The sequence below is a fragment of the Hemiscyllium ocellatum genome, chromosome 4 (assembly GCF_020745735.1).
Source record: "Hemiscyllium ocellatum isolate sHemOce1 chromosome 4, sHemOce1.pat.X.cur, whole genome shotgun sequence".
Classification (NCBI taxonomy): domain Eukaryota; kingdom Metazoa; phylum Chordata; class Chondrichthyes; order Orectolobiformes; family Hemiscylliidae; genus Hemiscyllium; species Hemiscyllium ocellatum.
The window spans coordinates 129,105,696-129,119,016 of record NC_083404.1 but is presented as its reverse complement, the minus strand read 5'-3'; the positions used below and the strand labels follow the sequence as shown (position 1 = coordinate 129,119,016).

General features: G+C 42.4%; 1 protein-coding gene across 2 annotated transcripts in view; it reads left to right on the top strand.

Moving 5' to 3' along the window:
• mppe1 (metallophosphoesterase 1) overlaps positions 1-13,321 on the top strand; it is a 50,513-nt gene that overhangs the window by 21,880 nt on the left and 15,312 nt on the right. For both annotated transcript variants that reach the window (XM_060824489.1, XM_060824488.1), the window contains exons 4-5: positions 5,520-5,600; positions 11,973-12,081. In XM_060824489.1, coding sequence (XP_060680472.1) covers positions 5,520-5,600; positions 11,973-12,081 — 190 coding nt within the window. The remainder of the gene's footprint in view (positions 1-5,519; positions 5,601-11,972; positions 12,082-13,321) is intronic.

Below are 13,321 nucleotides of genomic sequence, written 5' to 3'. Positions count from 1 at the left end.
GCTGGACAGCCCAGCAGCTATCTAGGGGTCACAGAATTGGGAGATGGGTCATTTAGGTCTAAGATGAGGATGTATTTCTTCATTGAGAGGATGCTGAATCTTTGGAATTCTAGACCCAGAGGGCTGGTTATTCAGTTATTGAGAACCTTTAACACTGAGGTTGCTGGATTTTTGCACAGAAAAGGAATCTGGGAATATGAAGACAGGGTGGTAACAGGGAGCTGAGGTAAAAGGTTAGCCATGTCCATATTCAACATTACCGCAGGCTAAAGGCCTGTGTGGTGTATTCCTGCTTCTGTTTTTTATGTCATAGAGTCTCAATCATAGAGATGTACAACACAGAAACAGACCCTTCGGTCCAATTCGTCTATGCTGACCAGATATCCCAACCCAATCTAGTCCCACCCGACAGCGCCCGGCCCATATTCCTCCAAACCCTTCCTATTTATATACCCATCCAGATGCCTTTTAAATGCTGCAATTGTACCTGCCTCCACCACTTCCTCTGGCAGCTCATTCCATACACGTACCACCCTCTGTGTGAAAATGTTGCCTCTTAGGTCTCTTTTATATCTTTTCCGTCTCACCCTAAACCTATGCCCTCTAGTTTTGGACTCCTCCACCCCAGGTAAAAGACTTTGTCTATTTATCCTATCCATGCCTCTCATGATTTTATAAACTTCTATAAGGTCACCCCTCAATCTCCGATGCTCCAGGGAAAACAGCTCTAGCCTATTCAGCCTCTCCCTATAGCTCAAATCCTCCAACCCTGGCAACATCCTTTTAAATATTTTCTGAACCCTTTCAAGCTTCACAACATCTTTCCAATAGGAAGGAGACCAGAATTGCACGCAATATTCCAACAATGGCCTAACCAATGTCCTGTACAGCTGTAACATGACCTCCCAATGCCTGTACTCAATACTCTGACCAATAAAGGAAAGCATACCAAACGCTTTTTCACTATCCTATCTACCTGTGATTCCACTTTCAAGGAGCTATGAACCTGCACTCCAAGGTCTCTTTGTTCAGCAGCACTCCCTAGGACCTTACCATTAAGCGTATAAATTCTGCTAAGATTTGCTTTCCCAAAATGCAGCACCTCACATTTATGTCGATTAAACTCCATCTGCCACTTCTCAGCCCATTGGCCATCTTATCAAGATCCTGTTGTAATCTAAGGTGACCTTCTCCGTTGTCCACTACACTTCCAATTTTTGTGTCATCTGCAAACTTACTAACTGTTCCTCTTATGCTTGCATCCAAATCATTTATATAAATGTTGAAAAGTAGAGAACCCAGCACCGATCCTTGTGGCACTCCACTGGTCACAGGCTTCCAGTCTGAAAAACAACTCTCCACCACCACCCTCTGTCTTCTACCTCTGAGCCAGTTCTGTATCTAAATGGCGAGTTCTCCTTGTATTCCATAAGATCTAACCTTGCTAACCAGTCTCCCATGGCGAACCTTGTCGAATGCCTTACTGAAGTCCATATAGATCACATCCAAGTGGTTAGGTTCCTGCTTTCTTTTGACCTCCGGAAGTCATTGACTCATGCACACATGTGCATGTGCACAAACACACGTGCACACAAATACATGCACACTAATGTGCTCACATGCATGCATGTGCATGCACCCACACCCTCACGCAGACACCCACGTGTACAATCTCATACGCACAGAGTCACACACCATTACTTAACGTGGGAGTGCTGGATAAATTGTTCTCATTCTCAATGATTGAACTTTGAATTATAACACGGTGCATTAGAGCTGCCATTTGGCTCGTTAGAACTGAGGCCCTTCTTTGAACAAGCTATCCAGTTAGTCTGAATCCTTCACTTGTCCATCATCGTGCAGCAACAATTCAGTTCGTCATGATTGGCTAAGGACAACAGTTTCTGGAAATCAAAAGTAAACTTCAAACCTTTAATCGGTGAGAAACAAAATAAATTGATGTAAGGAATTTTGACATTTGTGGAAAGGGTTTATTCTTTTCCTGATATTAGGCCTAAAACAAGTTGGATGTTGGGTGGGTGATGGGCTGTCTGGTGGCCTGGTATTTAAGAAGCTGGCTTGAAGGTAGATGACAGAGGGTGTTGGTGGAGAGTTGGTTTTCAGACTGGAGGCCTGTGACCAGTGGTGTGCCACAAGGATCGGTGCTAGGTCCACTGCTTTTCATCATTTATCTATATGAGTTGTATCAGACCTGGGCATTTTACGGCCCACGGGCCATATTCAGCCCTTTCATCGTTCCTGTCCGGCCCGCATGAAGTCAATCTTAAATTAGAACATAAATGAAAACATATTTACGCCATGCACGCAATACAACTATGTTGCTTTTGTTTTGAAAAGGGTGCTTTTTTTATTTACGTATGGACACACCTGCGCGGCATGTGTGAACAGCTAAAAGTGATGCTTGGTGGCTAGCCCTCAAAATGTCAGCTCACACCAAGACAAGTTATGTCATATCCCACAAAAGTGCCAGAAACTGTAAACCGTTTTCTGATGGAGAGTTTATTAAGGAATGCTTGTTGGACTCTGCAGAACTAATATGCCCGTAGAAAAAGAAGGCATTTAAGAATGTGTCCCTCTCCCGACGCATTGTAACGAGAAGGATTGGGGACATCGTGAGAAATCTGGAGCTTCAGCTGCAGCACAGAGCGGTCAACTTTGACTTTTTTTCCTTAGCTTTGGATGAGAGCTGTGACATACATGACACAGCCCAACTGCTCATCTCCGTATGTGGGATAACTACGGACTTTAAAATCACAGAGGAGCGGGCAGCCATGCAGTCAATGAAAGTAACAACAACTGGTAATGATTTGTTCACGGAGGTAAATGCATGTTTGGACACATTGGGCTAAAATGGGACAAGCTGGTGGGTGTGACAACGGATGGTTGTCCAAATCTAACGGGAAAAAATGTTGGACTCTTAAATGGATTGCAGGATAAAGTGACCCTGAACAGAAATTGGTATTTTTGCATTGTATCAGGAAATGTTGTGTAAGTCAGTGTTAAAGATTAACCATGTGGTTGATGTTGTAACTAAAATAGTTCACTTCATCAGGGCAAGAGCTTTGAATCACAGGCAGATGGTTGCACTTTTGGAGGAAAATGAGACTGAACATCGTGGCATAGGCTACCACACAGCTGTCAGGTGGCTCAGCCTGGGCAAAATGCTGAAAAGTGTATGGGACCTGAGAGAAGAGATTCAAGATTTGTGTGTGAAGAAAGAGAATGGCATTCCCCAGCTTTCAGATGCAGACTGGATTGCAGACCTTGGCTTTGCTGTTGATGTGACTGCACTTATGAATGAACTAAATGTGAAACTGCAGTGCAAGGGCCTTTTTGTGCATGAAATGTACAACTTGGTGAAGGCTTTTATGAGAAAGTTGCAGCTTCTCTCAAGCCAAATGGAGGACAACATTCTCACCCACTTGCCAACACTGAAGGAAGCCACACCTTCAGCTGATCACCCCCACAGGTACTCATCTATGTTAGAAGCACTGCATGGTGGATCTTCAAGGCGATTTCAAGACTTCAAGACGGTTGAGAATGAAATGCACATGATTTTTTTCCCCATTTACATGCAAAGTGGAGAATGCACCTAGTGATGTTCAGCTTGAACTCATTGACCTGCAGTCTGACACACTTCTGGCAGAGTACTTTAGGTCAGTCTCACTGCTTGATTTTTACTCTTCCCTCAAAGAGGAGAACTTTCCACACGTGAGGAGGAATGCTCAGAAGATTCTAGTCCTCTTTGGATCTACCTATCTATGCGAACAGACATTCTCAGTGGTGAAGTTCAACAAATCCAAATACAGATCCTCTGTCACTGGTGATCACCTCTCAGCTGTCCTTCGCATATCCACCTTTCAACCAGATTTCAGTGCACTTGTTCAAGCCCAAAACAGACTGGATTTTTCTCACTAAACAAGTAAAATGAACTGAAAAACATCAGAAGTACTTATTGCTTTTTATATTGAGTTGTTTGTTGTTTGTAATACTGAACAATAATGAAACAACTTTTCGTTATTGGTTTGTGAAATTAACATGTTAAAAATAAAATGAAATACTGAAATTATTGTTTTTACTGTTTATTTCTTCTATATTTGACCTACTCCACAATTTCATATCTTTATTATAACAGAATATCCTTATTCTTTTGATTATAAGTTTGAGTGCAAAACCATATAATTTAGTACTTTTTTACAATGGGAGAAAATTAATTCTGAACAGAATTCCGTTCAATTTATTGTTGGTTCGGCCCTCCAACACAACTCAGATTTCTCACGTGGCCCCTTGGAAGATGTAATTGCCTATCCCTGAGTTGGATGTTAATGTAGGAGGTATGGTTAGTATACTTTCAGATGACACCAAAATTGGAGGTGTAGTGGACAGCAAAGAAGGTTACTTCAGAATCCAACGGGGCCTTGATCAGATGATCCAATGGGCTGAGGAGTGGCAGATAGAGTTTAACTTCGATAAATGTGAGGAGCTGCATTTTTGAAAGGCAAATCATGGCAGGACTTATACACTTAATGGTAAGGTCTTGGGGAGTGTTGCTGAACAAAACGACCTTGGGGTGCAGGTTCATAGCTCCTTGAAAGTCAAGTCTCAGGTGGATAGGATAGTGAAGAAGGCATTTGATATGCTTGCCTTTATTAATCAGTGCAATGAGTATATGAGTTGGGAACTCATTTTGTGGCTGTACAGGATGTTGGTTAGACCACCTTTTGAATACTGTGTGCAGTTCTAGTCTCCTTCCTATCGGAAGGATATTTTGGGAACTTGAAAGGGTTCAGAAAAGATTTACAAGGATGTTGCCAGGGTTGGAGGATTTGAGCTATAGGGTAAGGCTGAATAGGCTGAGGCTGTTTTCCCTGGAGCATCAGAGGCTGAGGGGTGACCTTATAGAGGTTTATAAAATCATGAGGTGCATGGATAGAGTAAATAGACAAAGTCTTTTCCTGGAGTGGGGGGGGTTCCAAAACTATAAGTTTAAGGTGAGAGAGGAATGACTTAAAAGAGACCTAAGGAGCAATGTTTTCACACAGATGTTGGTGTGTAAATGGAATGAGCTGGCAGAGGAAGTGGTGGAGGCTGGTACAATTACAACATCCGAATGGGTATATGAATAGGAAGCATTTAGAGGGATATGGGCCAAATGCTGGCAATTGGGAATAGATTAGGTTAGGTTATCTGGTCGGCATGGACGAGTCGGACTGAATAGTCTGTTTCCCTGCTGTACATTGCTGTGACTGTACGCTTGGACAATGAATACTGGTTATGAGCTGGTCAAGGTATGAGTCTGAAGGATTTCTTTCTTGACTGATGTGCTTGTGACAGTGAGGGCCTATCTGTATTAGTTTTGTACTGAGCTGAAGTGATAAATATTCTGTTTTCACACTGTTTGGCTAATTTTTATTGTGAGTATATTTTAAGCTTGCAAAACAGTTGTTGAGCTTTTTCTAAGTAAAACTGAGTCATTTAATTTTTTTTAACTTTTATAGAATGGACTGGTATAAACTGCAGAGATTTGAGGGGGTGTTTAACTTCACTTCTGCAAAAGTGGTGACGAGGAAAGGAATAAAGTAAGTGAATGCGGTTTTTACTCACTCTAAGGGGAACCTCACACACACACGTTTCCTGTCTCTTGTTGTACTGAATGATTTAAACAGAAGTCGATACTCCATTAGGATACTGGGGAGTGAGGTGAGGGGAGATGTTCCCAATTTGACTTGCTAGGATTTGGAACATGGTTGCTTGGAAGCAGTAACACTGGTGTGAGCCTGTGGCTGATAGGTAATTTTCCCACTCTAAGTAGTCTTCATCAGTGGAACGGGAAGTCCCACTCACTGATTGAGGTCTGACAAAATACTTGCACCAAGTGAGTTTGGGTTTCCCACACACATTGACCCCATCCCTGGATTCTGAGGAGACTGCTACTTAATACTATGAATGTCATGATCCTGTGAATGTGTGGTATAGTGAATAAGTTCCTACCTTGAGACCATAGAATGGAGGTGGACTTTGTTTAATTCAGGAACGATGCAAGACCTGGATATGTGTAGCTTCTACCAGCTACAAGAGAGCTACATTGTTTAATTCTAAAGTGTCAGCTCACAAAAGTCATGGTGTATTCTCCATGACAATATGGTGACCCATTAGTGTTGTCAATGAGCAGAGGCATTTGGTCAGTCCTGTTGGTTAGAAGTTACGACAGAGTGAATATGAAAACTGATAACCCTGTAGCAGAAAGATGAGGAGCAGGCAACGCAACCCCTTCACCCATAAGATCATGACTGACCTGTTTACTCTACATTCTTGCTTATCTCCTATAACCTATAAGCCCCTTATTTATCAAGGATTTATTGATCTCTGCCTTAAAAATATTCAAAGGCTTTGCTTCTACCATCTTTGAGCTAAGGAGTTCCAAAGAGACTCTGAAAGAAAAGCTCTCCTTACCTCTGCCTTCACTGGGTGAGTGCAGATTTTTCACCAATATCTCCTTAATCTGGATCCACCCACAAGGGTAAACGTGCTCCCTGTCAGAACTCCACAGGAGTTTATATGTTTCGATCAAAACGCCTATTGGTGTTGTAAACTTTCGTGGATATCAGCCTAGCCTGTGCAACCTTTCCTCGTGAGGCAACCTGCCCATTCCAGGTATTAGTGTGGTAAAATTCAGAACTGCTTCCAACAAATTGACAACCTTCCTTAAATAAGGAGACCAGTGTTGTACACAGCACTCTAGATTTGGTCTCACTAATGCTTTGTGGAATGGAAGCATATTGTCCCTACTTTGGTGCTCCATTCCACCTACAGTAAATGATAACATTGTATTAGCGTTGCTGATTACTGCTGTCCTTCCATGCATTAGAACACTCAGATCCCTCTGCAGCTTAGAGCTCTGCAATCTCTCACCATTTAGATATTGAGCTACTGTTTTATGCTTCTTGCCTAAGTGAACAATTTCACAAATTGCCAGTTATATTTCATTTCCTTATGACCTCATTGCAACTTGACTTCCCACCTATCTTTAACTCACCAGCTGGTTTAGCCACCATGCAGGTAAATAGACTGTAAAAAGTTGAGGCCCAGGCATTGGTCCCTGTGGCCCACCACTCGTTACCAGCCACTGCCTCATTGTTTCTCAGATGGATTTCCTTTCAGGGCTGGTTGTAGTCAGACACTGCACTCAGTCAGGGAAATATTCCAAACGATGGCTTACTCTTGCAATTTGCAAATGATTGGATTCTGAACTTTGAGCTGTGCTGGAAAGTATTTCTAATAGTTCATTCCGAGATCTGCTGATGGAGCTGACAATACAGTCTAGGAGCAGGTTGCATTATGGTGCCACTGTGCCCACTTCTCTCTCTTATGCTTTATATATTCCAAACGAGCTCACAGATCTCCTTTACTTCCAGCTCCATAGGGATTCTTTATGGACGGCACGGTGGCACAGTGGTTAGCACTGCTGCCTCACAGCGCCTGAGACCCGGGTTCAGTTCCCGACTCAGGCGACTGACTGTGTGGAGTTTGCACATTCTCCCCGTGTCTGTGTGGGTTTCCTCCGGTTTCCTCCCACAGTCCAAAGATGTGCAGGTCAGGTGAATTGGCCATGGGTGGGTGTCGGGTCGGTGTGGACTTGTTGGGCCGAAGGGCCTGTTTCCACACTGTAAATAATCTAATCTAAAAAAAAACATTTTATAACTATGGTGCATTCTGACTAATCCCCACAACCTTATTGTCAGGATTGGCTTTGTATAGACAGGCTTGAAAATGGCTTTTGCAGCACCCTTGCTATCATCAGACATCTTTTAATGAAAATAAGCCCTAGCTACCTTACAGTGACAGTTCTCAGGATAGATTAAGATGTTGGGGGATGAGAGACCGTCAGGAATGCAGCACAATCTTCCTTCACCTTGTAGCCCCCTGTACCATCCCCATCTAATGGGTAGCATTATCATCCACTCTTGAGTAAAGGAATCATAACAAAAATAGCTTCACTTCTTTATGTTGGCTCCTCGAAATAGTATCACTTTACATTGCCATTCCCCTCTCCTTAAAGAACAGAAACTACCAATCTCAGTCTTCATCAGGTAACAGCTTCAGCAGCCATAGAGGGAGTTGTAAATTTCCATTGCTTTTTTAAGTGAAGTAATTGTTGTTTTGGGTGGGGTACCACTGACCAGAAACTGAACTGGACTAGCCATAGTGAGTACATGAGCAGGTCAGATACTGGGAATTTTATAGCAAGTAGCTCATTTCCCGAATCCCCAAAGCCTGACCACCATCTATAGGTACAATTCAAGAGTGTGATGGGAAACTCCCACCTGCCTAACAACACAGCTCTAACAACACACAAGAACTTTGACACAGTCCAGGACAAACAGCACGTTTGACTGGGACCTCATCTGGCACTTTCAACATCCACTCCTTCCACCACTGATGCTCCATAACAGTAGTGTGTACCATTTACAAGATGCCTTAAAGAAAGTCACCTTTGACGGCACCTTCTAAATCCATGACCTTTACCACTAAAAGGACAAGGGCAACAGATCCATGGACACAATACCACCTGCAAGTTCCCCTCCGAGCTGAACACTATCCTGATCTGGAAATGTGGAGAATGTTTTTGTGAAAAATGTAAGTGTTGCTTCTACAAGAAGCTTATGATAGAAGATTTGTAAAAAAAATAAGGCTAACTTATGAAAAAGGATTTGTGAAAAACATAAAGCTCAGTATGGGTGGAGAAGTATTGCTTTCGCAAGCACGTACAGAAACCACAATCAACGGTCATTAGGCTCAGGGTGGGCTATCAGGAGGAAAAATCTGCATTAGCAGAAGCCACAATGCAGAAATCCCAGAGACATGTGTTAAAACGCTGAAAATGTGTGGCTGGAAAACCGCAGCAGGTCAGGCAGCATCCAAGGAGCAGGAGAATCGACATTTCGGGCATAAGCCCTTCTTCAGGAATCGCTCATGCCGATACGTCGATTCTCCTGCTCCTTGGATGCTGCCTGACCTGCTGTGCTTTTCCAGCAACACATTTTCAGCTCTGATCTCCAGCATCTGCAGTCCTCACTTTCTCCTAGATGTGGTAAAACGGTCAAGCTGACACCAGGAATTCGTCACAAAGAAAGAACTGGATAAGCCAAGTGAGGCAAGAAACAAACAAGAGTAAGGGGCGACAGGTTTAGAGTAGTGGGAGAAGTAAACAAAGGCAGAGGGTTAATAATATTTGTAATAGGTTTGATGCTTTGCATGCTAAGCCAATAAAGTAAAAGGGGAAGAACCGAGAGACTCAAAGAAATTGTATAAAAATGTGCTACTTTAATTCTGGGGTGTGTCTTCTTGTCTGACACCCATTCTTATACGAATGCTTCAATAAATACCTGCTTCGGAATTTAACTCAGACTGAAATTGTTGAAGAGTGAGTGGCATTTCTCACAGAAATATATCGCGGTTCCTTCAGTGCGGCTGGGAAATCCTGTAACTTTGTCCGTCATACCGTAGTGGGCGAACCTTGCTCAATAGAGATTGCAGTGATTCTAAAAGAGGATTCAACCTTTCCTGGGCAATTCCTTTTGTCATCTCCTTACCATCTTTTCACCGTTTGATGTCCTGCCTATCCTTAAGTCATCAACAAGTTTAGCTACCATATAAATACTGGTGTAGCATCCCTCACATCCTGTCACCAAATACATCTTAAAACATTATTTAAGAACAAACTGATCTTGCAGAACGAGAAATGAAGAAATGAACTATCTGCTCGATAAAATATCTGTTTCATTAATTTCAGAAATATGGTTTAATTAAGATATTTTGTAAGGAAACCATGCCAGTAATGTCCAGCAAATGAAAACAGTTTTTACTGTACTAAGATGAAACCATACAGATGTCTGAACCCTTTCATTGACAGAAAGAGCCCTTCTTTTGACTAAATGGGCCATTACTGGGATTCTTTCACTAAGGATTTTGATGGAGCCCTGTCTCCATACTGTAAATAAAGACAGGACACCACAAAAGAGAACCTCCTTGAAATAACTCCCGTCACCAAGTCATCCTTTATTTACACCGATCCAGCTCCCTCAGAGCCAGCTCTCAGAGTGAACTGAACCTCTGATGCTCCTGTTTATATCTGTCAGCCAGGTCTCCCTGATTGGACCAGATTCCCAATCAAGGAGCTTATATTCTATGAGATTGACCTGGTTGACCTTGTTATAGTTCTTACAACATAAAGTAAACCCCTCTCCTAATTTAAACTAGCCACACCGAAAATGTTCACCTCGTGTTGTAATCCGTTAAAATTTAAGATGCAAAGAACTATCACGATTTAAAGCAAAAATTAACAATTTTGTACTTTAAGTCCAACAGCGAATATTAAAGCCAACAACTATTTACACCTCTTTTCTTTTAAACCTATATTTTAACTCTCACTCTACAATACTGGTCCCCAAAAAAAATCCCAATTGAAATTTACAAAAAAAAAATCATGTTTCAAAAACCAGTCAGCTTTTCGATTGATCTTTATAGATTTTCCTCTGTAGACTTTCTCTTGGTCAGTTTTGATGTTCTGCTGCACAAACTTCTTATAGACAGGTCCCTTTCAGAGAACTCTTCAATTAGCAGTCCATTTGTTGGTGTCTTTGGCAGTTCTTTCTTCTAACTGTTCAAAATGTCTGATAATTATACCCCAAAACATTAGATCGTTTCATTGGTTTTAATATTCTCAAAATACTAAATTCAAACTTGATTGGATTTTGGTATCTTGTGGCATAATTTAAAGTGATTGGTCGGATTTGAATTTGTTTTTGTTCCATGGCAACTCAGCTGCAGCTATTTGTTTCGACCAAGTGTTACATCGTTACTTTGTTCAGGACTCTCCGTGCTTTGTCAGTTCTTGCTTGCTTTTCAACTCTCTTAAAGGTACAGTACATCTCTGCACCTTCATAACACAGTCACAATACCTTTCAAACCCTTTGTGACAATCCTTACGCCCCAGTGCTTCCTGAGCTCGAAGCAGAATAAATGCAGGGGAAGGGGAAAAGAGGTGGGTTATGGACAAATGAATGGACCGAATGGCTTTCTGTGCTCTGATGATATTCCAAATGGATGCACAGAAATAAACTGCTGAATAAGAATATTCAAAATTTGAATTTTATGAAGTGCTAGGGTAACATTTTAGGTAGTTTTAGTCAGTTTCAGTGGGCCTGAACTGGTAAGAGGATGCACAGTCGTTTCAGCGATAATGCAGTTGTTCTGTTCTCGAGCAATCTCGTGTTAAAGGAAAATCGCGTAATAACATCACCATTTAAATTAATGGGGCTGGAATCACATTATAACCAAGACACGCTTTAAAAGTTCCTGCTTTAGAAACAGTGTCCCCAGTTCGTTAATTATGTTATACGAAATTCGCATGAGTGAAATGTGCGTTATAGCAGACTGACCTGTGTTATAAAGACAGCTGATGGAACAATGGCAGCACCAAGTAGAGGTGAAATGCAAAATGCAGTGAGACTGCTGTGATTGAGGTGGGTTTGTTTTGGGATAGAATAGTGTTCCGATAGACTTCTGGATGTCTGAGGAAAACTGTCCATTAAAACATGGACGGCACGGTGACACAGTGATTAGCACTGCTGCCTCACAGTGCCAGAGACCCGGGTTCAATTCCCACCTCAGGCGACTGACTGTGTGGAGTTTGCACATTCTCCCCGTGTCTGCGTGGGTTTGCTCCGGTTTTCTCCCACAGTCCAAAGATGTGCGGGTCAGGTGGATTGACCATACTAAATTACCCGTAGTGTTAGTTAAGGGGTAAATGTAGGGATATGGGTGGGTTGCGCTTCGGCGGGTCAGTGTAGACTTGTTGGGCCAAAGGGCCTGTTTCCACACTGTAAGTAATCTAATCTAAAAAAAACCAGAACTACTGACGCGTTATTCTGCTGTTTGTGTATTTGCAGCTTTGTTCTGGTGAATAGCATTGCTTTACAAGGAGACGGGTGTTCCATCTGCTCGCAAGTAGAGAATGATCTTCAACAACTCTCCTTGGCGTTAAACTGCTCCCGACAGGCAAGTTAAACACCTTTCGCAAAATAACCAGGATGTTGGGTGATGCTAATTGCAATTTCAAGTTTCCCCAAACCTATTGCACTGTGAGTTCTTTCAATCTGAAAAAACACTGCCTGAGAAAACAGATGGATCAGTAACTTCCAGGGAGGAACTGGCAGGCGGGGGTGTAATTAATTTCATAGATCTGGAGGGGAGGGTGGAAACCTGAGGATGGAGAAACACCGATACAAATGAAAGACAAGAAAGTAAGAAGCAAAAATGGAAGGCAGAAAAAAAATGTGGGAGTAAAACAAGTTAACGCCAAAGGCTTTGTGTCATAATGCGGATACCACAATAAGAGTAATGAATTAGCAGCACAAGTAGATATACACAGTTCCAATATAGTTACGATTATGGAGATCTGGCTGCAAGGTGATCAAGACTGGGAACTGAACATCCAGATGTATTCATTATTTAGGAAGGACAGACAAAAAGGAAAGAAGGCGACATGGCATTATTTGTAAAGGAGAATTCCTGTGGGGAGAGAATGTGTCTGTATTCACTCGAGTTTAGAAGGACCAAAGGGATGTGATTGAAACGTATTCAGTTCTAACAGGACTGGACAGATTAGATCTGGGGAAGGATGTCTTCCCTGGCTGGGGAGTCTAGGCCAGGGCAGTGGAGGCTGAGGCTCTGAATATATTTGAGAATTTTTTGTTTTGTTGAACTTGGATGTTATGAGTAATCCTGAAGCCTTCTCTTTCGTAGCCTGTTTTTATTGTTTAAAAGTTTCAAAGGATTGGGGAAGAAAGTGGCAATATGACATTGAGGTAGAGGCTCAGCCATGATCAGATTGAATGGCAGAGCAAGCTCAAAGGGCCGAATGGCCTCTGCCCACTCCGAGGAGTCAGTGAGGTCTGCAGGTGCTGGAGATCAGAGTTGAGAGTGTGTTGCTGGAAAAGCACAGTCAGGTAGCATCCAAGGAACAGGAAAATCGGCTTTTCTGGCTGGTTCACTCAGGCCATTCATTCCCGATGAAGGGCTCCGGCCCGAATTGTTGATTCTCCTGCTCCTCGGATGCTGCCTGACCTGCTGCGCTTTTCCAGCAACACACTCTCAACTATGCCCACTCCTAGTTTGGAAGAAAGGCTGAATGGCCTCTTGTGTTGTATAATCTTACCATTGCCACAAACTGTAATTCCTGTTCAATAGACCATTTACTTTCAATTCTAGCCTGATAAGCATTAAATGTTTAATCTCA